This window comes from Suillus subalutaceus, assembly GCF_016647625.1.
Source record: "Suillus subalutaceus strain FC151 chromosome Unknown DFJ58scaffold_221, whole genome shotgun sequence".
In the NCBI taxonomy this organism is placed as follows: domain Eukaryota; kingdom Fungi; phylum Basidiomycota; class Agaricomycetes; order Boletales; family Suillaceae; genus Suillus; species Suillus subalutaceus.
In genome coordinates this window covers 34,777-60,289 of record NW_024540470.1, presented here as the reverse complement: position 1 = coordinate 60,289, position 25,513 = coordinate 34,777, and the positions used below count along the sequence as shown (strand labels likewise).

At 48.7% G+C, this 25,513-nt stretch overlaps 9 protein-coding genes across 9 annotated transcripts; 5 read left to right on the top strand and 4 right to left on the bottom strand.

The window, feature by feature from the left end:
* Positions 1-28: 28 nt before the first annotated feature.
* Positions 29-2,793, top strand: DFJ58DRAFT_847448 (uncharacterized protein; the record flags this gene model as incomplete). Its single annotated transcript, XM_041393456.1, has 13 exons — positions 29-41; positions 100-120; positions 230-253; positions 350-418; positions 490-530; positions 597-665; positions 776-806; positions 829-1,679; positions 1,764-1,859; positions 1,978-2,020; positions 2,160-2,333; positions 2,377-2,489; positions 2,677-2,793. The coding sequence occupies 13 exons, from the start codon at positions 29-31 to the stop codon at positions 2,791-2,793; spliced, it is 1,662 nt and encodes a 553-aa protein (XP_041236459.1).
* Positions 2,794-3,247: 454 nt separating this feature from the next.
* On the top strand, positions 3,248-5,340 carry DFJ58DRAFT_735597 (uncharacterized protein; the record flags this gene model as incomplete). The annotated part of the gene is made up of 9 exons (XM_041386664.1): positions 3,248-3,600; positions 3,674-3,715; positions 3,767-3,787; positions 3,857-3,918; positions 3,966-4,022; positions 4,077-4,143; positions 4,190-4,292; positions 4,342-5,026; positions 5,075-5,340. The coding sequence occupies 9 exons, from the start codon at positions 3,248-3,250 to the stop codon at positions 5,338-5,340; spliced, it is 1,656 nt and encodes a 551-aa protein (XP_041236458.1).
* Positions 5,341-6,483: 1,143 nt separating this feature from the next.
* Positions 6,484-8,289, bottom strand: DFJ58DRAFT_917923 (Lactonase, 7-bladed beta-propeller-domain-containing protein). Its single transcript, XM_041395557.1, has 3 exons — positions 7,619-8,289; positions 7,237-7,540; positions 6,484-7,188 (listed from the first exon to the last, which is right to left on the bottom strand). Exons 1-3 carry the CDS (start codon positions 7,940-7,942, stop codon positions 6,713-6,715), a joined length of 1,104 nt encoding a protein of 367 aa, XP_041236457.1. The 5' UTR covers positions 7,943-8,289; the 3' UTR covers positions 6,484-6,712.
* A 652-nt stretch (positions 8,290-8,941) lies between these two features.
* On the bottom strand, positions 8,942-11,696 carry DFJ58DRAFT_670416 (uncharacterized protein; the record flags this gene model as incomplete). The annotated part of the gene is made up of 4 exons (XM_041382861.1): positions 8,942-9,190; positions 9,248-9,559; positions 11,235-11,435; positions 11,493-11,696. Coding segments are annotated over 4 exons (966 nt in total), but the record flags the coding sequence as incomplete, so codon positions are not given.
* An 862-nt stretch (positions 11,697-12,558) lies between these two features.
* DFJ58DRAFT_820929 (uncharacterized protein) lies at positions 12,559-13,105 on the bottom strand. Its single transcript, XM_041391989.1, has one exon. It carries the CDS (start codon positions 12,991-12,993, stop codon positions 12,769-12,771), a length of 225 nt encoding a protein of 74 aa, XP_041236455.1. The 5' UTR covers positions 12,994-13,105; the 3' UTR covers positions 12,559-12,768.
* Positions 13,106-14,866: 1,761 nt separating this feature from the next.
* Positions 14,867-16,618, top strand: DFJ58DRAFT_820927 (glycoside hydrolase family 16 protein). The gene is made up of 13 exons (XM_041391988.1): positions 14,867-15,080; positions 15,136-15,152; positions 15,211-15,301; positions 15,358-15,407; positions 15,581-15,603; positions 15,650-15,719; positions 15,772-15,837; positions 15,864-15,978; positions 16,035-16,057; positions 16,086-16,150; positions 16,201-16,288; positions 16,344-16,406; positions 16,464-16,618. The coding sequence occupies exons 1-13, from the start codon at positions 14,929-14,931 to the stop codon at positions 16,535-16,537; spliced, it is 897 nt and encodes a 298-aa protein (XP_041236454.1). The 5' UTR covers positions 14,867-14,928; the 3' UTR covers positions 16,538-16,618.
* Positions 16,619-17,731: 1,113 nt separating this feature from the next.
* Positions 17,732-18,690, top strand: DFJ58DRAFT_917919 (uncharacterized protein). The gene is made up of 3 exons (XM_041395556.1): positions 17,732-17,797; positions 17,846-18,178; positions 18,234-18,690. Exons 1-3 carry the CDS (start codon positions 17,780-17,782, stop codon positions 18,513-18,515), a joined length of 633 nt encoding a protein of 210 aa, XP_041236453.1. The 5' UTR covers positions 17,732-17,779; the 3' UTR covers positions 18,516-18,690.
* DFJ58DRAFT_210042 (uncharacterized protein) lies at positions 18,690-21,573 on the bottom strand. Its single transcript, XM_041379255.1, has 5 exons — positions 20,427-21,573; positions 20,255-20,377; positions 19,302-20,207; positions 19,175-19,249; positions 18,690-19,128 (listed from the first exon to the last, which is right to left on the bottom strand). The coding sequence occupies exons 1-5, from the start codon at positions 21,310-21,312 to the stop codon at positions 18,815-18,817; spliced, it is 2,304 nt and encodes a 767-aa protein (XP_041236452.1). The 5' UTR covers positions 21,313-21,573; the 3' UTR covers positions 18,690-18,814.
* Positions 21,574-24,154: 2,581 nt separating this feature from the next.
* Positions 24,155-25,459, top strand: DFJ58DRAFT_820914 (uncharacterized protein). Its single transcript, XM_041391987.1, has 3 exons — positions 24,155-24,647; positions 24,709-24,836; positions 24,882-25,459. Exons 1-3 carry the CDS (start codon positions 24,484-24,486, stop codon positions 25,073-25,075), a joined length of 486 nt encoding a protein of 161 aa, XP_041236451.1. The 5' UTR covers positions 24,155-24,483; the 3' UTR covers positions 25,076-25,459.
* Positions 25,460-25,513: the final 54 nt, after the last annotated feature.

Here is a 25,513-nt window from a genome sequence, read left to right as displayed (position 1 = left end):
AATTTGCTCGTCTGATTGCGTTGGTGGGATGACGGCTATTTGTAAGTTTCGTTCAACCACCGCACTCTCACCTACATCTTACCATTGTTTCCGCATCAGTTGGCAGTACGTTGGGTGGCTGTGAGTCTGTGACTCCATTAGTACGTTTCAAACTCAGTACTAGTTTTATTTTCAATCTGATTGAGTCTCGTTAACACCATTAGTGATTTGTACGGAACCCTCCTTGGAGCCTCGCCGCAAGAGGCACGATATTGTGAGTGTAGCTCTCTGACCCTCCACAGAGCCTTTGTAAAATCAATTCGTATCTCATATGTAGCCTCTCTATCAATGCTCATCTATCTCTTTTTAGTCTTAATGAACCGATGGTCCTTCCACCAAGCAACGCTGTGGTTATGCGTCTTAAGTATGAGCCCTTGGGGTACGTTTTCTTTCGCCTCCAGTATTCCCCTCAATTTTATTTAGCATCTTGTACAATTCGCCCAAAAACAGATCTCCTCAACGTTACCCTCGTTGAACGTCCCTCTGTTCTGGTAAGCAACATTCTTTCGTGTTACTACTTGGAATGATGCCTATGCGCATGCTGCCCTCAATTTTAGTATTTTACGCGATCCGCTCAACAGACAGACCACCTCGACGTTACCCTCGTTGAACATACCCCCGATCTGGTAAGCGACACCCTCTTGTGTCAGTATGATGTCTATACTTACGATGCGCTGGAGATCAGGTTTCAAACTTCTCACTCCGATATATTCTCGCCATCGCCTGTTGTATATAGGTACGCATGCCCACGTACCAAATATTGCTCTGTCATTGACATCTTAACTGCAGACATGACGCAACAAAAGCCAGAAATGCCTTCTGGTGTCGACCAACAGCCATCTCCTGGTCCAAGCTACATGGGCTCATCCCCTGCATCCTTCGACTATGTTGAGGAACAGTTTGGCGGAGGTCGTCGATATGAAGCACCGCCTGCCGAGTTGACTCCCTCACGGCTGAGGACCAGACTCAAGGCCACAGTGCGGGACGTCGGTATTGTCAAGGACGCCTCTGCCCGACGCCAGGCCTATCAAAATACCTCTAACGACGTTCAGCTTTCCGTTGGTCCATTCCACCACGTGGTGCAGGACGGTGCTTCAACTTCAACAAGCGATACGTCATCGCTTACGCTGAACGTGGCTTACAGTCGGCACAACTCACCCTTTCCTCCACTACAAGGTCCTGCACAACTGCAGGATTTGTTTTACGGCCCTATGGACCAGCAGTCTCCTTGGATGCAGCAAAACCCATCTGGTGATTTCGGAATGATGCAGCCTGATACTTTCACGGCTGGATTACTCGGAGATCAAGCTCTAGGCATGGCTGGAGCGGGCGACAAGTCGCTGTGGCCTGCACCGTCTGTGACCAACGTGCAAGACGTAAAACTACCAATGCGCAGAACACAACCCACCTTGCACCTCTGCCTTCACACACGCCTTTTCATTTTCCCGCCAGTTCATCTGGTCAGCCTCTCATGTCTCGCGGATGTTCGCTGGATCCACAGGCAACCGTCTTCGGAGTTGATGCAGAACTCACCATTCACCCTGCATCCTGCACCATATGTACCGCCTCAGATCATTCAGCCATTCCGAGTCCAGCCACAAACATCATCCCCACGCCAACACCACTCAAGGATGGTGGCGGTAAGACTCCTGGTGCCTCTCTCTGCTTCCACTGATCATGCACTCCTTGCCTCGACAAGAGATCCTAGTCCAAAGTTGACCTAGGTCACTATTCTTCTCCGGCCACCACCTACCGCGTTCGGTTCCCTGAAGAGAGTGAGCCGAGAATGCACCAGAGGATCAAGCGGTAACTGGCCGCAGGTCAGCAGATATGAACGCAGCACTCGACACTGGGTTTGTGGGCATTGAGCGTCACTTTCTTGAGCTTGCAGCGTCCACCGCCCTCCCCATGACTCAACTAATCAATTTATACCTGAAGGCTCGAGGACGCAGTGTGAACGGCACTAATATTACTGGAATCTGTAAGCCAATTACTTCAAGGACCACTTGCAGGAGGAGCTCGGCCGCTGTGAAAAAGAGAAATCAGAAGGCAGTGGGACACCTAGTAGAGTTCATATGAAAACTAACGGCATGATGCTGCATGCTTATATTCTTCCATAGGTGCAACATTGCGAAGAAAATGCTACGAGAAATTCAAGGACAACCTTTCCCGACACCTTCAAGACATCCTATCTAAGCATGAGGAAGTAGCTATCCTGAGCTCGTCTCCCCAAACTATTGCCCAGCGCGGACAAGCATTCCAAAAAACACTACGGAGTGTGACGAGCATCGTGCGTATCTCTGCCGAAGTGACAACATTGTCTAACATATGTTATAGCTCGAGTCCGCTCCGCTAGATTGGATTTGAAGCAGCCGTTGTATTATGTGGTAAAAGTGGTTAATGAAGACGGTTCGCTTGGTCATTCTTACAACACACCTGGTGCTGGTGGGGTAAGCTCATTTTTCACCTTCAACGTCAACATGTACTCATAACTCGTATTCTGGGAAATGCGATGCCGTGCCAGCGATGACATGATCATCGGTCATTATTTAAAGGCCCACGTGTAGTAGTACATTTATGTTCATGCTACTGATGCTTACATAGCCCTAACCAGTAACACCACATCGCTATCTGCAGTTGATGATGCCTTTCCAGAAAACCGGGGACGATAGCCATCAAAAACAGACACCGACCGTTACCCACGACATAGACCAGCTTCTGATGTTGTGGAGGGAGGGACGGGAGGATACTTGAAATTCGTGAGCAGGAAAATCACCAGGCAGCTGGTAATGTGCGACCATTGCCACTCATCTTCATTTAGACTGATATATCCTGCATCGCACCAGCCAATTTGGCTGCAAAATACACGGCGGAAAGATTTTCCCTGGAAGCTCATGCCAGCCGCACTCGTGGAAGCCAATCTCAGCATCCAAGGATATCCTGCACACAAGTGCCTATTTCCCGGTGAAGCTCACAGTAAACATGCATTAAACAAAGGCATTGGGGCGCTGATGTATAAGGAGATCGCTGCGCTTGTCGATTCGTTGAAGGCAGGCACTATGCAGCATCATCAAATTTCCCGACGACGATCGAGTACGTATCATATTATGGGTAACAATGTCATACTTACACGATATATAGCGGCTGCAATAGCTTCAGAGAAAGCCCATAATCGAGGGCGAGGCACCTCCTTCTGAATGGCCCCATCATGGCGCTGCGACGGTTGTTCCTTGACGGCCATACTGATCACAATGGTCTTCGTCGCCTCAAGCCCAGCACAGCAACTACGAAGGTCAGAAGGGTGTTAAAGCACCCAAGCACCCCTATACCACCCTCCGAAGATGAACCCTCTGATGATGAATCATTGGAGGGTGTAAGTGTCAATGATGCAGTTGGAACTTCTGCGCTCGAGCCCCTACCTCAAGTGAACGTGCGAAAGCCTAACTACAAAAATGCGAGTCGAGTTGTACCTCCACCCTCACGCCCTTTCAAGGTTGTTCGACTTCCTTTACCACTGCCCGCGTCCTTCCAAAGCCGTTCCCATGCCATCGGAACTCCGAGGTGAGGTTATCGAAGTTACGTCTACCGAAGAGAATCCCTGTGGGAGAGCCCGACTCTGAGTATGAAGAAGCAGGACGTGGAAAGAAGAGGAAGCTCAAGTCCGCGAATACATCGCGTGCGTCAAAGAAGATTGCCCCGTCGATTGAAAAGACTAACGCTTCAAAAGTGGGGAAGAAAGTTGGGCGAGGTAAGAATAATGTGCAATCCAAGGCACCTCCGCCTCCCTTGCCAACCTCAACTACTTTCCCTGCGAAAGGCGGTCCACTATCCCCATTAACAGTGGGATCGTCGACCGATGGACCCCATCACCAGAACATAGTGAGTACCATGTGCATCCGCCTTACTGTTTGCTGAAAGCTTGATAGTTAATGCTGGTAAAGCAATGCGCCTTCGAGACGGACCTTCTGATGAGTCTAAAAAGGGTACATTTCATTCTTAACTTCATTGATTCAAGTGATTTAATTTACATGCTCTAGAACATGTTAAACCACGCCCAGTCACCAAGGGCTCTCGGGTGGTGATGAATCGTGGCCTGCGTATGGTGTACGGGAACTCGGACTCTGAGTCTGACGTCGACAACAGCGTGAAGGCTAATTCTGCAAACCACAACGGGCGTCATCCCCGAAGCCACTGGTTCAGCTAACATCCAGTCTGATCCTTTGGAGGAGAAGTCTGCACAGACGAAGGATGAAGTAGTAGGAGATAAGGAAGAACTACCCCCAACCGCCCCATTGAATGCAGCGGCCCCCAATATTCCCGACCAGCAGCCTCTTCGTGACTCCAACCACCCTCGTCCCCCTCACTCCTCACAAGACTCAGGACGAGCGTCCACATGATAACCTCCCCATGATGCCCCTCGTGACAGCCCACTGCGCAAACGCTCTCCATGACCCCCCACGCGACCTTGTCCGTGACCCTCGAGATGATCATGACCCTCCACGCGCTCCACGCGACCTTGTCCGTGACCCTCGAGATGATCACGACCCTCCACGCGACCTTGTCCGTGACCCTCGAGATGATCATGAGCCTCTCCGTGACCCTCGAGATGGTCGTGAGCCTCCCCGTCACCCTAGAGATGGTCGTGAACCTCATGAAGATGCTCGAAGTGCTGTTCGCGACCCTACACGCAACCATCATGAGGCCGTACGTGACCCTCGTGATGGCCTTCGCAATCCTTGGGATGTTGATCCTCGTTATCCTTACACCCGAGGGTACTCCCATGAACCTGCGCGTGGCCTCGACCGTGGCACTCTTCACCCCCGTGACGCATTCTACCATCGCAATCCCCGCTATGGTCCACCTCAAGATCCTTATGGATCTGGCGATATTCGTATGGAAAGTGACTTGAATACTCGAGACAGCTCACCTGTGTCCGATTTCATGGTAACTATGGTCCTAGTGAGCGCGAACGTGCCTACCCGACCCGGTACGGTCCTGGGGGTGACTTAGGCTATACTCATGAAGGTGGATACAGGTCCCGGCACAATGACCTCGATGAGCGTGGGCAATCACTATCTCCCTATCATAGTCGTCGAGTTGGTGGAGGGAGTTACCGCGAGGAAGGATACCCTCAAGGCCCCGGTAGGAGATTTCAGGATTCGAGATGGGATGAAGGTGCTCATTTGGACTATGATGCTATACCACGAGCATTCCGTCGCGATCTGCCCAATCCCCCAAGGCCTCCTCCCGCTACTTAATGTCCTCCTTGCTCCTCAAGCGTTTTGTGATGTTTGTCGTTGATTTTCTCTTTTCACCTCATGTGCCGCTCATGCCTACATTCGCTGCTCAAGTGTTTTTGGACGTTTTTAGTTGATCTGCTCTTTTCGCATCATGTGTCGCTCGTGCCTGCATTCGTCGTCTGTTTAGTCTCATTGGCCCTGTCTCGTACCCGCGTGTTATACCCTACCCCACCTACATTGATATCTTTGTAACTCGTTTTTGTCAATATCAGTATAGCGGCTCCTCCAAGCCTGCTGTTGCCTCCGAGATCATTAATATGCTTGCCCGGATCTGATGTTTCCGTTAATCAGAACATCACAACAAGTAGATTAAAACATGAAGAAAGTACGAGATAATTGAAATAACATATGACTTGAATAAAAATAACATAGTAGGCACCAAAGGATCAAATAACATAAGGAATGTCAGAGACTGTCAGAGACCCTCGACGAAAGCTAGAGGCCTCCCGAACCTCCCGAACTTCACACATGACCCTCCATTGCAATGTAAGACAGCCCTCCAACCAGTATGGAGGTCTTCATTGCGAGGTCCTGGAGGATACTCTGAAACCTCTGGCGGAATAGAGTGGGAGACCCTCTGGAGAGGGTGGTCTCACAGACTGCTTTCCCATCACATAGAAAGCGGGTCTAACAGACCGCGGGAACACGAGCATAGTGCTGCCAAGGGTGGTCGTAATCGTCGTCCCTGTCCTCGTGGCGTAATTTTGTCCAGTAGTAGTCCCGTGGATGGATTACTGTGCATTGCCCATCACGCACGTCCAGACACTCTGCTTTCATGTCGTGAAGGCTTCCCAGCCCAGGATCACGGTGGTCAGGGTTATATAGCATATGCACACGAAGTCTGTGGTCAAAATTCAACGACATTACCTGGCTGACCACTGCGCATGCCGTAGCTTGCGCTGCCTGCTGGTGTGTCATTTTTCAGCGACATCTTCTTTGCCCTTGCCTGAACAAGTTCAGTGCTCTGTGAACTTACCTTGTAAACGAATGACAGATACACGTAATTGGATTGAGCAGCACAATTGATTCAATAGATTCTTGGGCGACACTCGTCAGTTCATAAATGGCAGAGGCAGGCATGGAACAATGAAACCACCGCGGATCATCGTCGAATCTGGAATAGAGAACACCGCAGTGAGAACACCTGCAGCAGTGTTCCAATCATCTATTTCTGTTGTAATCATGAGTCATAACTGTTATAAATCACTATCATATCGGTTTTCCTTCACGAGCAATATACTAAAAGCCCGTTCTATCGGACGCTACATAACAAGCATTGACACCCGGGACCTGATGTGGCAGACACCATAAATATCACCTCACACCCCAGCTGGCGAGCAAACTTATGTCTTCCGGTGACTTCACGATATTTCTCAATACCACAAGAAGCCAGTGGGACATCCTACAACGTCTGCACCGAGCTTCGCAATTTCTTCGAGTCCCTTACCACCATCAATCCTCTCAAATACCTTCACTCCACCACCTTCTACACCACCCACAACTAGATACTTGTCTTCGTCGCCTCCAAACGCCATCCCCCGGACATGGTTTAGCCCCGTACGCACTTCATTCACAAGCTCTGGCTGACCCTCTCCAGAGGCGAGAGAGAATATTGCAATAGTGTCACCCTCTGGATGAGGGTCATTTCTGTTCGACGTGTAGATGAATGTTTCAGGGAAAGATGCGTTGGGTTCGGGTAGCAGAATTTCCGCTGCGATCATGGTGTCCGGTATCGGTGACGCAGAAAGCGTGAACAGAGATGTAAGAGGAATTGGGAGCGCCGGAAGCGGAGTGAATGTGTGTACAGCAAGCTTTGAGGTGAGCTCCAGCAGCGTGTAAAGGGTAGTTCCTGTTGTAACAATTAATAAGATTTCAGGAGTCGAAGTGAATGACACACCTCGAGCTGCGACATGTCGTGGGCCACCCCCTGCTTCAAAGTCGATATGACCGGAAATTGTCCACTTGCCATCGCTTTGTTTGGTGAGTCTCCAGACCTTATCTGCACCCAAATCCGGGACCAGGAGCTCTTTCTCCGTTTGGTCCAGTGGATTGAAGATGATTTGGTGGGGGTGGGATGAAGATTGACGAGCTTTGTTTCGACCTACATGCTCAAAGGGCATCGAAAGCGTCCATGGGTTTGGTGAAAGTATGTAAGGGACAGATGTTGATACCGGAAGGGTCGCGATTGTGCCAGAGGAGTACTGGGTGCAGACGCGAGTACAAGAAAGGGAAAATATTCATCACTCAGAACAGGTGGAATCGACGTTGTGGGGACTTACATTTCCAATGATAAGCTCGTCCTCCGTGACAAGAAGGGTGCAAGGGTCTGCACCACCACTCTTGGCCCTGGCCACCACGTCTCCTCCCTCGACGGTTCCACCCCTTCCGTACTTGATCGCGACGACCTCTCCATCTGCCTGTTCGAGCCCTGTATATATGAGGGATTTATCGGACGGATGAGATGCGATCCACGACGGATGGTGCCCAACGGGTGTTCGAGCGAGGAGTTTAAGTGTCGGAGATCCTGTCAATGGTGTTGGATCAAAGGATAGTGTGTAGATCGAGTCAGTGTACGAAGCGACAAGGATCGTCAGCGGTGCCATCGTGGTCTTGTCTACAGGTAAATGCCTAGATCGTTGATAAAGAGTTTGAATTAGTCCGGTAGACTGTGGGATTTCATGTGCTTAAAACACTGCTATATCAACGTGATGCGGTATTTCGCCGCTCGACCGGGACGATCATGATGGACGGAAGCCGACATTAATTGTCCGTGAACTCAGAAATGGTGGTAATGTCGTCACCGGCGGCCTGGCTTTGTGTGATGAACGGGTGAATTGATCATAAGCATCGGGCGCCGCCACACTGGGAGTTTCTTCGAAGCTACTCTGTCGTCTATAAAATGTAGGAGCCTGCTCTCAATAAACCACTTTATTGGCGGGTACTTAGCTGCCTGTTTTGAATCCCATGCAGTTCTCCATTCTCTGGTGCAGAGGTAAGCTGTGATATATCTTGATGCAAGATTCTCTGGCTGTCATACAAAGCACCTGCGCAATCAACCTCCGGTCGACTGTAACATGTTTCTAAGCTGATAGGAACAATCTCACTACCAATGGCAGAATGCGTTGTGGGCTGCGAATTGTTCCTGTTCCAGATAGGACACTGGAGTTTCGCTATGCCTGTGTACGATGATCATCAAGACTTTCACGGTTGTTGTGTAATTGGGCCACTTGTGCAGCGTGTCTACGATACCCATGTCGACCTGGGAGAATTGCTTAACCGTATTTCAGCCAATGCAGGAATGACTCCGAATGCGTGTGTGAAGAGGGAAAGAAGAAAAAATATAGAGCCACTGCTGCACCTAGCAGGAGGTGACCACATATGACTGGTCAACTCGGCATCGTCCAGCAATATTCAGCTACTAGGAACCTGTAACCGCATACGGGCTGTACGGCTATAACTCACAATGAAACCTCTAAAGTCGTTGACATCGCTAACCCATCCAGTAACTTGAATGTGCTCATGCATCACAAAACAAACTCAACTAGAAGCTTTACAACGACACCTACATGTGCAAGAATAGCATAAGAATCGAGAAGTGGTCTCTAGTGAAACCTACGCCTGCTCTGCGTCTTCCGGCTAGACCCAAGCACACGTTCTTGTCTGGGGTTTAAGATATGGCGGAGCAGGTACCTCAAGAGACCACCAGCATATGCATTGTCTCTTGGAAAGAACTTTCCCATCAATTTGGTATACTTGCTCAGGTCCACCTCCGAACTAAATACCGTCACTGGCTCCCCAGTCGTTTCTGTATCGACCAAGTCAACAATATTGACATGAGTGGCTTTGACCGCCTAAAATGTGACCACACTTGTCAGTACAACACAGACGGGGACAAGGCGAGTTTCTACCTCGCGGCATGATTCGAGAGTATCAGGAATTGGTGAAACGTGGACGATCTGACACAAAGTACGCCATGAAACGAGATTCTTCACGTCCGTGCCGTATATGTCGTTGAACTGCTGAACAAGGGCGTTCTTGAAACCACGGGAAGCTTTTTTTCTCTTTTTGTTTTCGTCTTCGTCTTCGTTTTCCTTATCCCAGCCAAACTTGTCGCACATCCGGTAAAACTCCAATGAAGCTGACACAGACGAGTTGTATTTGAATTCGGGATATTTTGCAAAAAAATTGTCTAGAGGTGTCTGTGTCTGTGTTTGGGAGCGCTCATGCGTGGTTCTGCGCCTCTTTCTCTAGATGCACGATGTCTTAGCCCGTCTGTGAGATTGAAGGCAGCTATATTGACCTACATCATTGGTGACTTCCAACCCTTCGCCATGCGTAAACCTGCACTTGGAACCAAATCGACAGCTAACGGTCTGTGAATAACTGTAGCACACCCTAGGGAACAATGACATCTCGCAGTAACAAGTACCACACGTCTTACTCGTCCAGAATATGGTCAAGTGGGGGGCTTTATATTACGGCTTGAATGCCTCATGTTATTTCCCGGATCACGAGAATGGATACTCTTTGCGCCTCACCAGTAGATCACTTGGGACATCACATATCATGATGGACCCACAATTCAAACGCTTCATGACACATGTGCAAAGCCAGCTTCTAGACGTACATGTGGGAGATAGGTGTACCGCATCGAGAGATATAGAAGAGAATAACTTACATGCAGCACAGTACACACGTTACACACTCAAACTTCGGCCAGACTGATATGCCATAACGGGATTGCACCAAGTCATGATTCGATTAATGAGTAACAAGTCAGCACTGTTCGGCATTCGCAGCGGTCCCGCACATCTTGTTGCGACTTTGTGCTAGGAGTTATTCGCGCCATTCGCTCGAAAGTACAGGACACAGAGAGCAGATAATGTTTCGTAGTGTCACCAGTCAATGATCATGATAAATTGAGTATATGTGCAACAGCCAACTTTTGTGAGTAAAGCAGTATAAACACACCCAAACATGGTATGCTCCTCCGAGTCCGACCCCACACCAGTGACCACCGGATATTGGATTTCAAACCATTTACGAGGGGCATCGGGCGCCGCCACTTTGAGAGTTTCTTCGAAGCTGCTCTGTCGTCTATAATATGTAGGAGCCCGCTCTCAATAAACCACTTTATTGGCGGGTACTTAGCTGCTAGTTTTGAATACCACGCACTTCTTCATTCTCTGGTGCAGAGGTAAGCTGTGATATATCTCGATGCAAGATTCTCTGGCCGTCGTACAAAGCACCTGCGCAATCAACCTCTGGTCGACCGTGACATGTTTCTAAGCTGACTCTAGGAACGATCTCACTACCAAGCCTGGCAGAATGTGTTGTGGGCTGCGAATTGTTCCTGTTCCCTGAGATAGGACACTGGAGTTTCGCTATGCCTGTGTACGATCATCATCAAGACTTAAACGGCTATTGTGCAATTGAGCGACTTGTGCAGCGTGTCTACGATACCCGTGTCGACCTGGGAGACCTTGCTGGAATTGCTTAACCGTGTTTCAGCCAACACAGGAATGAATCCGAATGAGTGTGTGAAGAGGGAAGAAAAAAAATAGAGCGACTGCTGCAGCTGGCAGGAAGTGACCGTGACTGGTCGTGTGTTTCTGAAGCCAACCATTGCCTAGTGCAACCTCGGCATCGTCCCGCAATATTCAGCTACTAGAAACCTTCCTGTAACCGCATACGAGCCGTACGAGTATAACTCATACATGAAACCTCTAATGTCGTTGACATCACGGTAACTTGAATGTGCTCATGCACCACAAAACGAACTCGACTAGAAGCTTTACAACGGCACCTACATGTGCAAGGATAGCATAAGAATCGGGAAGTAGTCTCTAGTGACGCCTACGCCTGCTCTGCGTCTTCCGGACTAGACCCAAGCACGCGTTCTTGTCTGGGGTTTATGATACGGCGGAGCAGGTACCTTAAGAGACCACCAGCATATGCATTGTCTCTTGGAAAGAACTTTCCCATCGATATGGTATACTTGCTCAGGTCCACCTCCGAAACAAATACTGTCACCGGCTCCCCAGTCGTTTCTGTATCGACCAAGTCAACAATATTGACATGAGTGGCTTTGACCGCCTAAAATGTGACCACACTTGTCAGTACAACGCAGGCGGGGACAAGTCAAGCTTCTACCTCGCGGCATGATTCAAGAGTATCAGGAATCGGTGAAACGTGGACGATCTGACACAAAGTGCGCCATGAAGTGAGATCGTTCACATCCGTGCCGTATATGTCGTTGAACTGCTGAACAAGGGCGTCCTTGAAATCACGGGAAGCTTGTTCTCTCTCTTTGTCTTCCTTATCCCAGCCAAACTCATCGCACATCCGGTAAAACTCCAATGAAGCTGACGCAGACGAGTCATATTCGAAGTTGGGATATTTTGCAAAAAAAATCGTCTAGAGGTGCCTGTGTCTCTGTTTGGGAGCGCTCATGCGTAATTCTGCGCCTCTTTCTCTAGACGCACGATGTCTTAGCCTGTCTGAAAGATTGAAGGCGGCTATATTGACCTACATCATTGGTGACTTCTGACCCTTCGTCATGCGCAAACCTGCACTTGGAGCCGAATCGACAGCTAGCGGTCTGTGAATAACTGTAGCACACCCTGGGGGACGGTGACATTTCGTAGTAACAAGTACCACACGTCGTACTCGTCCAGAATACAGTCAAGTGGGGGGCTTTATATTACGGAGCGCTTGAATGCCTCATGTTATTTCCCGGATCACGAGAAAGGATACTCTTTGCGCCTCACCAGTAGATCAATTGGGACGTCACATACCATGATGGACCCACAATTCAAACACTTCATGACACATGTGCAAAGTCAGCTTCTAGACGTAAATGTGGGAGATAGGTGTACCGCATCAAGGGATATAGAAGAGAATAACTTACGTGCGCACAGTACACACGTCACACACTCAAACTTCGGCCAGACTGATATAACGGGATTGCAAGTCATGATTCGATTAATGAGTAACAAGTCAAGCACTGTTCGGCATTCGCAACGGTCCCGCAGATCTTGTTACGACTTTGTGCTAGGAGTTATTCGCGCCATTCGCTCGAAAGTACAGGACATAGAGAGCAGATAATGTTTCGTAGTGTCACCTGCAGTCCGAAATGATCATGATAAATTGAGTAAATGTTGTGACAGCCAACTTTCGTGAGTAAAGCAGTATAAACACACCCAAACATGGTGTGTTCCTCCGACCCAACTTGCTCCACACCAGTGACCACCGGATATTGGATTTCAAACCATTTACGAGAGAGACCCGGACGACATCCCTCACCCTATTCTGGCTGCCAACCCCGATCTTCCGATTCTTCGAATCCACTTTGCTGTGGTTGTTGGCCAGATTCGGAGCATGATGCCGCGCCCCTCGGTCAGCGGTTAAAGGTGGCGAACCGGGTGAACTACGGCAACAGGGAAATCTGTAATCGGAGTCCTGCAATCATGAACTGGTACTGACCGACGGCCGAACTTGGACTATTGAAGCCACAGTCGACGTGACTACTTTGGTAACTATTGATGGGCCCACGCAAACGTTTCTCCTGACCTATAGGGACGAGTGTGGTAAGAACAAGCGCGAGCCAGGGCAACGTAAGGCCTGGTCCCAAGTGACCCCAGTTCATGGTCATTCAATATTTATGGATTGCGTTTCCAGCTATTTTGTAGGTTCGTGGAGAGCAAATGGGATGGTATCAATGTGTCTCGCTCTATCTTTGACTGTGATTTCGTAGTTGCATCATGCACTGCCGTGGTATATGACTGGGGCGAGTGTGAACTGTTGATTTCACCGTAATATCTTCCAGCACTGATATTCGGCCAAGAGGTGGGTTGATCCCAATACCGCAGCAACTTTTCACTAAAATGGTTTTTGTTGGTTTGAATTGGTCTGGGTAAGCAGTTTCGTATCAGAAAACACGGCGTCAGTTAATTCGGGCAGAGGCAAAGCAGGTCGCTGATGAATGCTCTATACATCAGCGTACGTAGCTTATGTTATAGGCGCACTTGACAATCTGTCCTGACAACATTCTAAGTGCGCTACATTGGAATAATATACTCTGTGTATGTTTACATGGCTAGCAAGTTGGCATTGAGCTGAACTCGGTTGATAACTTAACCATCTTTCACAATCAGCAACAACATGCTGTATGTTTGTGTTCCCTTGTTCCTTGCTTAAACCTTGGCTTCCTGTCTCCAAAGGTCTTGGCACGCTGATCTATGTGATTCATCTTCCGTGGGAGCTCAGATTTATTGTGATGTTCATCAACTTGTCACACTCGTGCAGATGTTTGTGGTGGGACCATGTTCCAAAATCTGATGACCAACTCCGAGGAAGGAACTAGCATGGCTACGATTGCGTTCCAGGAGCGTAGTGTCATCTGACAGTGACGTATAAAATACTTACACTCCAAATGGTTATTAACACGTAGGAACATGTAATCAAAATTTTGTTGGGAGTTTTATCATGGTATCTTGATCAGGGTGCCTACGAATAAGGACTGTAAGTCTCTCGTTTGCGCTGGAACGAAATCAATTGGATCACATGATGCTCAAGTTGAGACAACAAAACTCACACGAACTTTACGCTTATGCCAGTGCAATACAAACTTTTGTATGTAGCATAAACATTCCTAGACGCAGTATATCTTCTCCCTTGCTTCCAACCCACTCAATGATCATTGAACTGAAAATTCACATGCAATACCACATACGGTCACTTGATCAAGATAGAGGAATACCTTTAGACTGCTTCGGGGAATTTTGATGATACTGTCAAACGTGACAAAAGTAGAACGACAAACCATGATGTGCATTTCTAAAGTGTGCTCCTTTCAAATTGTTCTTCTGTAGAACTGGCAGTACTATTCCTCAGTCACCTGTAGTCAGAAGGAGAGCACGAGGCAAGACCGGGATCCGGATCAGTCCATGTGCATTCTCGAAGCTTAAGGTATGTTATACCCATCACCGCATTCGTCGGTATCGGCCACTAGCGTGACTTCAGTGGTACTAACACAGATTTGTATGCTCCGTTCCTATCTTATTGGATTTTTGCAGGAACTCACAAAGCGACTTGGGGTTAACGTGCAACGGTGTAAGTTATCTTTCCGATGAGGCTCTTATGCTCAATGGTGGTGCGATCGTCCGAGCTGATTTATTTTAAGAGGACAGGAATTACACAAATCGAAGGCACTCATCCTGTTATACTGGCGCTCCAACCTTACGAAGCTGCTCGGGTCTGAGGCTTGTCAACTTTGACTTCAGCCTATCCTTTATTCATCGCCCGGGCTGGCGATAATGATCCATGTTGAGTGTCAGGGGTATATCGATCCAGAAAAGCACCAGCTACATCCTGGCTGAGTGGCGTTGCTATGGAGCACATACCTCTGACCATTCCATATCGTCGTTATGTTGACCGCGCACTGTCAAGTTTCATTATTTACAGGTAAGAGCACTGGGAGACGTCATCAGATCGGCTATGGGCCTTCATTGCTATAAAGGCAGTTAAAACCTGGCCCAGAAATCGTTCGGTCACCAGTTGAAGATTCTTCATGTATTCTATAGTCATCATGCGTATTGACTTTCATTCTTTCGTCATCTTGGCCCCCGCTGTAACAATGACATTGGGTGCGACGTACCAAAGGTCGAGCCAGCTCGCAGGCCAGAGCTTCCTTGACGCATTCAGTTTCCAAGCCATCCCGGACCCCACCAACGGCAGAGTGTAAGACATCCCCTGAATCGTAGTATCTGAGGGCTGATTCATACCATCATCCTAGGACCTATGTCAATGAGAGTACTGCCGAAGCAGATGGGCTTGTTTCAGTGGATAATAATAAACTCACTGCTCCGAGCGGACTATACTACGACATTGTCCTCCTCCGATCCGGGAAGAAATTCTTTTCGAATCGAGTCAAATATCCAATATGAAACTCATGTAGCAATGTACGTCTACGCGGACTTGTTGCATGAGTGCGAAGAATTCTACTAATCTTATTCAGTTTCGATATTGCGCATATGCCACAAGGTTGTGGAACATGGCCGGCTATTTGTGCGTTCAATCTTTTGTGGTCGGTTGACTTGAAGCTTGACTACGGATCAGGGTTAGTATGGCTCGTCGTCTCAGTGTCTTGACATCTGACGAGTGCACCACGGTGCTATTGATTTAACAGGGTTCGTCCCATTCACAGGATAATTTCTTTCATTAACATTCACCACAGGAAGTGGGGGCAAACTGGCCGAATGAAGTATGTCCAGATTGATGTTTGTTTCTGTTATAACTCAGGGTCACAGGGCGAAGTGGACATTGTAGAAGGTGTCAATGATCAAACTCCCAACACATGCAGTCTACACACGGGCTCTAGTAAGATCACGTTCGAGGAGCGAAAACTATGGGTACTAAAATTGGGTTTCAGATTGCACAATGCCCTCTTCTCGCCCAATGACAGGGTCAGATCGTTCATCGAGTCTCCAGGTATTCGGTGGAACCTGATGCAATTGAATTTAGCACCTCTGATGGTACCGACTGCGACGCATACTGATAACGGCAATTCTGGGTGTGGAGTCAGTATTAACGACGACAAGAGCTATGGTCCGCAGTTTAACAGCAACGGTGGTGGCTGGTATGCACTCCATGTTGGTCATTAGTTCTGCCAGAATAACAGAGATCCATGGCCAGGTATGCGATAGAAAGGAGCTCAAGTTACATCAAGATTTTCTTTTGGGAGAGGACTGAGTGACTCTGTTCCAAGCGACATCAACTCTCCTGGGTCAAGCATCAATACTAGCAATTGGGTATGCTATTTCCACAGACTTTGAATCCCTGATCGAACACAATTTCAAAGGGGACACCAGCCGCATACTTTCCCGATACTGATTGCGATTTCTCCACTCATTTTGGAGAGCACAACATCATCATCAACCTTACATTTTGTGTGTGATGATCGTCCTTGAACTTTCACTTACGCTGATAGACGTGGCTTACCAGGCGGTGACTGGGCAGGCAGCAGTTCAGTTTACGCTGCGTCTGGATGTCCATCTACATGTGTCGGTGAGTAGTATCCACTCTTCTAGTGAGCATCTCGAAAACCTCATCCCATATTGTCAGACTACGTAGACGACAACCCATCAGCATTCGAGAACGCTTATTTTGAGTTTAACTCGTTAAACATCTACCAATGAGGCTCGCGTTTTGTGTGGAATGCCGTACCAGAAGCTACAAAGTATTAAACTATACTAACATCACTTGTATGTCCAGAAACCTGATTCTCACAGTTTTGATCTCTAAGCGTGAAATGGAAAGGAATCGTACCTGTGGTGAGTGAATCTGGTAGCCTCGCGTTAGTCTCCGTAGGCCGACGCGGGCGGATCGGCAAGCGCATAAGTACTTTGGGCTGCGGAGGGTCGTCATTCCTTACTTGTACATATCCCGGATATAACTCGTTGTCATGCATCATCACCTAGACTCACACAATTCATCTACTTCGGAGTCACAAGAACGACGAGACTCGGCAGTGTGTTTCTCGTGACGTTTCAATGTTTTATTTATTTATTTATGAAGCTAATCACATTGGCCCCACAGTGGACCATCGATATCCTTGAGCGTGTGCCTTGAAACAAGGGGTCTTTCCCTGGTCACTTCTTGATTAGGATTATATGTACATGATTCTGGCCACCTCATGGCATCCGTGCAGTCGCAGCAGAGAAGGTGTATCCTCAAGTTACGGCCACTCTCATAACACGAGGTTTTTTACAGATTCGGACACTGATACCGTTCTGGCGTGCCTGTAATTGTAAATGAATTCGTGCATAGCCGTGATGTGTGAGCGCGGGAGGCGTCTTTCCGAGTCGGTATGCCGTCCGTGGGAGCTTGCCAACGCTGAAGATAACGGTTCACGTTTAAGTTTTCGTACTGTTGCCCTCAATACAAGTCGTGGTACGTTGCATTATCCGTGCAGTGCGCAATACTACTTATACTAGCTTAATGACTTTCGCGATGGAGAATCACACATGCAAGCGATGGCATGGACATCCAATTACAAAACGAAGCAGGCCGTTGTTTGTTGGTTCATAATAGATCCGGCTTCTGGGCGAAGAACGCTTATTGTGTACCGGAAAATAGGTGTTCTGCGGGCCCACAGTTTGACCGTGACTCGTACTCAACAAGAGCCGATTCACATGGTGTTATTTTTCTATAGCTATTGAATTCTGGGGTATCTTCATCACTTGATCACTTGTGGGTCAGTTGCCATATCTAGCTGACGACGATCCTCTTCGCAGGGTTCTTCGTGGGCAATGGGCAAACACGTAAGCCACGAGGTGATGCGGACGCTTCGATATTCCTTACATAAGAGTCTGTTCGCGATGTGGCACGGCACAGGGGTTTCTCCCGTCTTTTGCGTTCTATAAGCCCTCCCATCTACTATGTCTTCTGGTACAGAGGTAAGCTCCGGCCAATTCCTTTAACTTTATTTTGATAGAAAAATATAGGGAGGAAGGCGCACGCCCACTAGTAGTACTGGCGCTGGCACTCCACCCCCCGTCGATGACACGCCCCTCGCCGTCTTTTTCGCTCAGTTCGCGTCCTTTTCCTTCAACGCCAACCAGTCCTCAAACAAGAACTTCGATCGCCTTGTCAGGGTCATAAGATGTGGCCCCCAAGATCCGGAGAGGCGTGAAGTACGAGAGGGGTTCAAAGACGCGCTCGTTCAGGAGTTCAATGCGCGTTTTGGAATTGATGGAAACGATATTTCTAACTGGCAGAATTTGTGTCGTGTGCTGCGAATCGATCCTGTTCCAGATTCGATCGAAGAGTGTCGCCTGGTTTGTGGATAATCATCATTGCAGGCGAGTCACAATGGCTGAGTTGATTATATAGCGCGTTTGGGACACACATGTCAATCTTGTAGACCTTGTTGATTCAGCGAGGACTGGGAAGCCTGTAAAGCTGTTTGCATCCCTGGGAGAGTTGACAGCATATACTCTCCAGAAGCCGAAGAAATTCTTTCCGAAGGAGAATGCGTATCAAGGCGGGTTGCTGAAGGAGTTGCTGCGGGAGATAATAAACCCGTACTTCGGGAAGCGCAGGAACGGGAGTGCGAAGAGGAAAGAAAGAAAGAGGAAACAGAAGGCCGCAAGGGCAGCAGCAGGAAGTGACTGAACGCGTGTTTAGTGGCTGGAGCTGTCCCTTTGAATTCGTTTCGCAACATTCACTTTTACTACGTTCTCTGTACCAGTAGCATGCGCAGACTGCGCACTATGACCTGTCAACAACTTGTATTACTTATCTCGCAGATAGAACTTTCGAAGCGTCAAATATGTGCACGTTCATCCGCAATATTACAGTTCAATTACTAGCAGTGCCCCCAGAATCGTGTATTAAGGCCTACTACCATCATATTATGTGATATCCACCCCAGATCTACCCCTGTAACGTCTTGGGTGTTCTTATGTGCATGGTTACTCTACCTCCAAAATGCCAACCTGTAGCGGTTCTTTTGTGCTGGCAAGCGTACTTTGACTGTGCAACTTTCTCTCCCCGAACGTCTTTTCCAGCTGCTCAATCTTCTCAGAAAGTAAGCGCGCTTCGTCACTGGCCTTGAATGATTCCTTGATGGCGTCGACAACGACCAAATTGTTGCGCTGGAGATCGCTTTGCAGGCGCGCGAGGCGTACTCGAGTATCGAGAAGTATGCTTTCTGGCCGATCCCGTGAAATGCGTTCAGGAAGTTTTGAATCTGATGATTGAGGGCTGACCCGTGCATTCGCAAACGCTGGGAATAAATAAGATACCATTCCGTCCATCCACTAAACGCTCACCCTTTGAGAACACGTCTGAAAGTTCCTGCCCAGAAGCCTTCCTTCGAAGCGAGGCAAACGCACTAGCCTGGCGACCTATACATGTTTGTTGGAGCAAGCATGCGATTGGAAAATCACATAGACAGACCTGCTCGATTCCGCCTTGGAGGTCGGCGAGACCTTGGCAGTGCCTCCTCACCTGACTCTGGCGTGGATTCTATGCTCCGTTTCTTACGGTGTCGAGTGGTACTGGATTCCGCTTGATCGTGGGGAGAAGACGAGTACGAGGAACGATCACTATCCGACGAACGACTGCGACGCGAACTAGGGGTCTTCACCGATGGACTACCACCCTTATCTTCACTATTAGGCAGCTCCTGTTGATTGGGGACAGGGGTGGACGGTCGCGACATCCCGCATGCGTCAGTAAGGAGGTCTTCCGAGATACTGTGCCACCTCGATAATAACCAAACCATCATCTTCTGTGAAGACACCTTCGCCGTCGCACCAAAAATCTTGTGCCCAAAGATCCGCGCGATATCCTCGAATTGTATACCGTTCTCAGGACAAAGGGGAAGTTGGGTAAAGAATCCGCAGAGATAAATCAGTAGGGAGAGTTGGCCTATAGGCAGGAAGCGGAGGATTATTTGTGCGACCATGATCTGATGGCGTTCGATGTCACCGTCGTGACCAAGGTGAAGGTCGTCCTGAGCTTGTCTCTGATGCTGTTTGGCTGATATGGGAAGCAAGAGTGGGAGCTCGCCTCTAGCGCGCTTCTCCTCTTCTTCCGCGTCCTGTTGGCTTCGCCTTACCTCTTCGCGCTTCACGCTGGGCTTTACGCACCAGTGCCAAAACCCACCGTAAAGTTTAGGATCAAGGAGAGGATGAGGGAGGGCGGAGATGAATGTGGATAAGACGGCGCAAATATCTGGCATGGTCTGGCCGTGCATGCTGAATTTTGCCCCATAATCGGCGCTGGAATCGTAGATGTCAATCAATTGTATGTGCCGATCGCGGCTAGGCAATGTGCGGAACAACCCCTGTTGGTAAATACCTGATGGGGGTAAATAACGAATCGATTCAAGGAAGAAAAGAAGGCACCCGTTCTTGTCAGCTCCTCTACACAGGCAACGACAAGGGTCGGCATGTCATGCTGGTGTTCGCCAATAGTGATCGTGGATGATGCATGGATCAATACTTCGCGCAATGGCGCTCCTATAACACCTGTCGTAATGTTAGTGTGATGGAAAAACTGCACGCAAACACGACAGACGAAATTTTGGATCTCTCTTCTCAGTTCCGCGCTTGCGCTTTTCACGGAGCTTCTCTCGTAAATCTCCATCCTCGCCATACAATTCCAATACATCCTCGTCAAAAGAAATGTGATCCATTGCACGATATTTCTCACGTCGAACGAGCTTGTCGAGCCTAGGATACAGAATGTGCGGCTTCGGTCGGGGTGGGTAAGGTTTGCCACGGTCTACCAGCGTCTTCGACTCGCGCTGGGGCTGATCTTCCTCAAGGCGCCTGCTACCTCGTGGTAGATGGCTATTCGAAGAAGGGAGAGTATTTGGATGTGACGTATAATCTAGTTGAAGCCCGCATGCCCGAGCCTGCCTGTCCCTTTCTATGTCCGCGGACGACGGTCTGTGTATGCGCCTGATGTCTGGCATGGATGCGAAGCCATCACGAGCACTAATTTGCTGCTGTTGGAAGGCATGTGGTGGCAGGGAAGTACGTTTGTGATAGTCACCATGATCGCGAGGTGATTGTTGGTGATCGGCCTGATGTGAAGGATTGTATTGCTGGTGTCTCGACTCGTATCCACGAGGCATCCACGGTACTTGACCACGACTGTATGGGGTGGCGGGTGAATGCGGAGGGTCCTTGTACGTTGAGGAAAGTGAACTGGGGGTTTGATACGGTGGATATATATCCATGCGAGGCATCAAGGGAAGAGGTCGTGAAGGTCGAGGAAGTTGCTGGGAGTAATCTACAGGGTAAGGAGGAAGTAGAGGGTTTGGTTTACGCAAGATGCTGCGCGGACGCAGACTGTCAATGGGTGGATGAGCGCCAGGCGTTCGCGGGCTGTCGGTGCCGTCACTCGGTCGGTCACCCGAGCGAGACGGCGAATGATGAGCATACGAGGTAGATCGCATCCTGAGGCCAGCAGGAAGGAAAGATAACCAAGAACCAATCAACACAAAAGGACCTTACTACGAAGGATGAACGTAGTTTGAGGAAGAGAAATGGACATCCAGTGCTGTGCAAGGAATACTCTTTTAAGATAGCTTAGTCGATCTCGGGTGACCCTAAGCTTTATTCAGACCGGTCGAGGCTGAGACGCCGTGCGTATTATGGTATGTAGGGCCTTTTAAGCTTGCTGCAATACTATTTCATTTTAGACTGACTCTATGATAGAGCGAGTCTAAATCTAGAAATGGGAATTACACGGGGAGAGAACCGAGAGAAAGCTCACAGCGTGTCTGATTGGGACGATGTGATAAATCTGGAGAAAGAGGTGAGGGTTACGTGTCTGGTTGCACACACGAGATCTAGCAGTGTCCTATACCTTTGACCAACCAGGAGTCTCGACCAACCTAAAATGTATTAGCGATGCTTGAGCGACTGAATCAAGGTCCTATATTGAGAGCATCCAGGCAGGTCCAGACAGAGCCAGGTCTAGATTCTAGACCGCATGTAATTCCCCTTCGCGGAGTCGCTCATTGGGTAGCAAAATTTTCGTGAAGAACTGTAAGGCTTCGTCAAGATATCCGACCGAGCAAGCTCCATGAGGCTCCATGGGGCTAATAAGGCCTCAGGATTGGATATATGAGTGATTAAACGTGCTTTCTGCACGAAGAGGATTACTCGAAGAACCAAAAGGAAATGTTCCTGACCAGGTCCGCAGCCTGTCAGCGAGCGCCGAGTCTCGGCCACGGTGATAGCGGACATGTTGTTCGAGCCCCGCAGTCCTATATAATGAACTTCTATGTACATGCATACGTTAAACGCGTATATGTGACTATGCTGCGCTTCTCAATCAAATCGTACAAACCAGTTCTGCCTTGAAATTATTCTTCACAGAGTTGTCCAGTCCCAAGCGGGGCGTGTACTCACGGTTGATGAGTAAGCAGCGTCGGGGAGTGAATATGAATGGCCATAGTTCCTAGGGACCTGGAACAGGCACGCCTGGCGTACTAGTACTCAAGCCACAATAAAATCGCATGTTCACTGTTCACTCCATCCTTTATGCAACACACTTTACTATATTGCATACCATGATTATCAGCATCTGGTCAACCATCAAAATTTTGCCCACCCAGACGTTCGTACCTACCAGCTTTCGTGCTATTCGACCTATCAGCTTATTCCGAGTACACCCATGGCGTGATTGTATACTACTTTCATCCAACTGCACACCTGTACGTCTATAGTCGTCATACCGTCTCCATAAATTTACCAGCTCGAAAATCGAGTAAAGGTAGCTGGCTCTGGCACGAATGTGCTCTGGGCCATCCGCCAAGTTATTGTGAATATTCACTTTTGATTAAGGCCCAGCTACATGGACCACTTTGACGTCACAGAAATTTCTGGAGAGGTATGTACTCAGATTTCAAAGCGGGGATCTCCATATTTATGAAATTACGGCTTCAACCAGTTATGATACTGACGGAAATACAGTATAGCATGTGAGACATGCCAATTTCCATAGGCCTCAGGCCTCGTATCCGTTCCGCACGGACGGAACCCATAAGGAAACTCTAGATGTCATAGGCGAAATTATGGTGAAACTTCACCCTGACGGCGTCATATGTTATTGGCCTGTGACTAACTATTAACTAATGTTCATAGCCATCTTGCAATCCCTATAGTATCGGAGAATATCGCATGTTAGCTGTGAGTACCATTTAAAGATCGATCAATGTACACATATTTTTTTTGGTCCTGTGGAAATACTGTTGCGCAAACCTTTAAGGCAGGAACACTTAGGACTACTTGGAGTACTAGCACAATAAGCCCTCTCACCACTCTAGATGGATCGTTTCTATCCAGACGAACGTCATTTGTGCTCGTTTTCACCGATTAGCCGATATTGTTACTGCATGCGCATCAAGGCAAAACAACGGACTGTTCCGCCACTTCGGCGCTGGCTAATGTCGCTGCTGGCTAAAACTTCATATTCGACTGTGATGAAGAACGGCAGGTGAGTACAACATGTTGTTACACTGAAGAATTCTCGCCGCTGGCTGAAGCTGCTTTACCTATTCTCAGGCGGTAATATGTATTTCCGGTTTGTCTTCTAAGTTCTGGAACTCGAAATTATTTCCCTGCGTTCGCGTCAATGAAACAACCATTGGAACGGAAATGAAACACAAGTTATAACAGATGTAAGCACACACCGCAAGAACCTCGACCGGATTCTTAATACTAAGATTCAAATACTGACGCTTGTGATGCATCAGCTGTCCTGTGTACGAATCGATTGTAACACCGCCCCGACCCATCCTGGGCTCCACAGCGCTTCGAGCGCGTGGTCGAAGATGGTCGACATCCCATCATGCATCAATTCCGGTCGTGGCGGTGATTTTCACCTTCTTTCCACTTGCGGTGTTGTGGCGCTGTCTGTTTCATTAAATCGACCTACGCGTGGTGCTGCCACGAGTGCCTTTGGCACACTTCACGTTCCACTTTGAGGCACCTGCAGCATAACTTCAAGGTGGCAACTAAATATACAGAAGAAATGTATGATACTGTCAGTACAGACAAATATAAGAATTAAGTGAGTCTCAAAATTAAGGAATTTAGGAAGCCTATCGGTGTGTCGGTGTTGGATCGGCAGGTCAGTGGCTCAGCCTATCCGACAACCCCTATCTGCGGCAGCTGCACAATTTCGCGTCTTTCGATATGTGGCGGAGTCCGGGAATTCTTCCATCACTGAGTTTGGGTGGTGCCACGTGGTTTTTGTAAAAGGTCCGGCGCGGCCAAAGAGAAAGATGATTCAAATATTCACCCCCATGCATTTGCTCAAGCTTACGCACTCTTCACCGCATGAATATATCAAGGTCATATCATGTCATGATTTTCGTAACTAGTATGCAAAAATCCCATGTACCTCGGCATCAAGGGCCCTGTCGAAAAACTTAGGCCTATCTGCTGGCCAGGTGCCACCGTGCCAAGCACCTCCAAGCACTCCCTGCAGGGCGTGCATACCCGGCCGATCGATCAATGGGCATGCCAGCAAGTCCCAGCTTGCTCCGACATCCTTCCCACGGTTGTACTTTAAATGCGAAACCTACCTGTCGCCAACTCACGACTATACGCCGATCATGCTTTTCAAGTCACTTTTCGTCCTAGCAGCAGCAGCTCTGGCTGCCAACGCGCAATCAGGGACCACAACGTCTCCTGCTGCGGCTGCAACTCCAAGCGGAGTTACAGAGTGCATCATTTCATGTTCGACCCAAGCCGCCGCTGCAGGTGGTTGCTCTAGCTAGTAAGTTGGCTAGGTTTCAAACAGCACTCGAGCATTCTGAATCTCACGTCCTCGATGTTAGCACCGACCTTTCTTGTGTTTGCACATCCACTTCATTCCAGACAGCTGCCAGCGCATGTCTGCAAGCTAACTGCACTGCTGCCGAAGTCGCTGAGGCGGGAGCGCTTCAACAATCTGAGTGCGCAACATGTATGTCATTCTTTTCGAAGTGTGTACTGGGGCTAATGAGACTAGTAACGGCGAACTCTTCGAGCGCGACATCGAGCGCGACATCGACCTCGACTTCCGCTACGACTGCTGCTTCGTCCGCCAAATCAACTTCAACTGGTGCTGCCACGGGTCTCGCACCTTCGCTTGCTCTCAACAGTGCATTCGGCGGGCTCGTTGCCCTTGCTGGCGCCCTTATTGGAACAGCACTCGTTATGTGATCCAGCCAGTAAAATGTCGTAACTGCGGGGTAACCCCACTTTGATATCTTTTGTCATTTTATTCGAGTCGCAGACGCTTTGCTTGGATGTTTCAGAATTTCGGGTGAAGTCGCGGTCGACACAAAGTGTTAGCCAAGACAGCAATTTTTGATTATTACATACATACCTATTGCTTGGCATTATTCTTCCCTTCAGGGCCCGAGGTAACCCGAGTGATACTACCATTCCGACTCGGAGTCAAATACATTCATCATAATTAGTTTTCCAGCCTTTGGCAGCATCCACTCAACTTGGGTGATCGGTAAATATCGTGGGTGTGTGCTTGTGTATGCTCGGAGCAGGAACGATTTCCCCCACAAAGCGGAATCAAGAAGGAACAACTGTCTTTTATATGGTCTGGCTAGCCTGGGAGCTAAAAAGCGGTAAGGGATGATGCTC

What these genes read in the sequence shown, in the direction of transcription:
- DFJ58DRAFT_820929 (XM_041391989.1), bottom strand. Translation starts at nt 12,993, where the DNA reads ATGACCATGAACTGGGGTCACTTGGGACCAGGCCTTACGTTGCCCTGG.
- DFJ58DRAFT_820914 (XM_041391987.1), top strand. Translation starts at nt 24,484, where the DNA reads ATGCTTTTCAAGTCACTTTTCGTCCTAGCAGCAGCAGCTCTGGCTGCC. An exon ending in GCAGGTGGTTGCTCTAGCTA is followed by an intron (nt 24,648 to 24,708) that starts GTAAGTTGGCTA and finishes CCTCGATGTTAG; the next exon opens with CACCGACCTTTCTTGTGTTT. An exon ending in ACAATCTGAGTGCGCAACAT is followed by an intron (nt 24,837 to 24,881) that starts GTATGTCATTCT and finishes TAATGAGACTAG; the next exon opens with TAACGGCGAACTCTTCGAGC.
- DFJ58DRAFT_917923 (XM_041395557.1), bottom strand. Translation starts at nt 7,942, where the DNA reads ATGGCACCGCTGACGATCCTTGTCGCTTCGTACACTGACTCGATCTAC. An exon ending in ACGAGCTTATCATTGGAAAT is followed by an intron (nt 7,541 to 7,618) that starts GTAAGTCCCCAC and finishes GTCTGCACCCAG; the next exon opens with TACTCCTCTGGCACAATCGC. An exon ending in ACGACATGTCGCAGCTCGAG is followed by an intron (nt 7,189 to 7,236) that starts GTGTGTCATTCA and finishes TTGTTACAACAG; the next exon opens with GAACTACCCTTTACACGCTG.
- DFJ58DRAFT_820927 (XM_041391988.1), top strand. Translation starts at nt 14,929, where the DNA reads ATGCGTATTGACTTTCATTCTTTCGTCATCTTGGCCCCCGCTGTAACA. An exon ending in TGCGATAGAAAGGAGCTCAA is followed by an intron (nt 16,058 to 16,085) that starts GTTACATCAAGA and finishes CTTTTGGGAGAG; the next exon opens with GACTGAGTGACTCTGTTCCA. An exon ending in GCATCAATACTAGCAATTGG is followed by an intron (nt 16,151 to 16,200) that starts GTATGCTATTTC and finishes ACAATTTCAAAG; the next exon opens with GGGACACCAGCCGCATACTT.
- DFJ58DRAFT_210042 (XM_041379255.1), bottom strand. Translation starts at nt 21,312, where the DNA reads ATGCGATCTACCTCGTATGCTCATCATTCGCCGTCTCGCTCGGGTGAC. An exon ending in GAAGAGAGATCCAAAATTTC is followed by an intron (nt 20,378 to 20,426) that starts GTCTGTCGTGTT and finishes ACATTACGACAG; the next exon opens with GTGTTATAGGAGCGCCATTG. An exon ending in TTCAGACGTGTTCTCAAAGG is followed by an intron (nt 19,129 to 19,174) that starts GTGAGCGTTTAG and finishes ATTTATTCCCAG; the next exon opens with CGTTTGCGAATGCACGGGTC.
- DFJ58DRAFT_917919 (XM_041395556.1), top strand. An exon ending in CGATCGAAGAGTGTCGCCTG is followed by an intron (nt 18,179 to 18,233) that starts GTTTGTGGATAA and finishes TTGATTATATAG; the next exon opens with CGCGTTTGGGACACACATGT.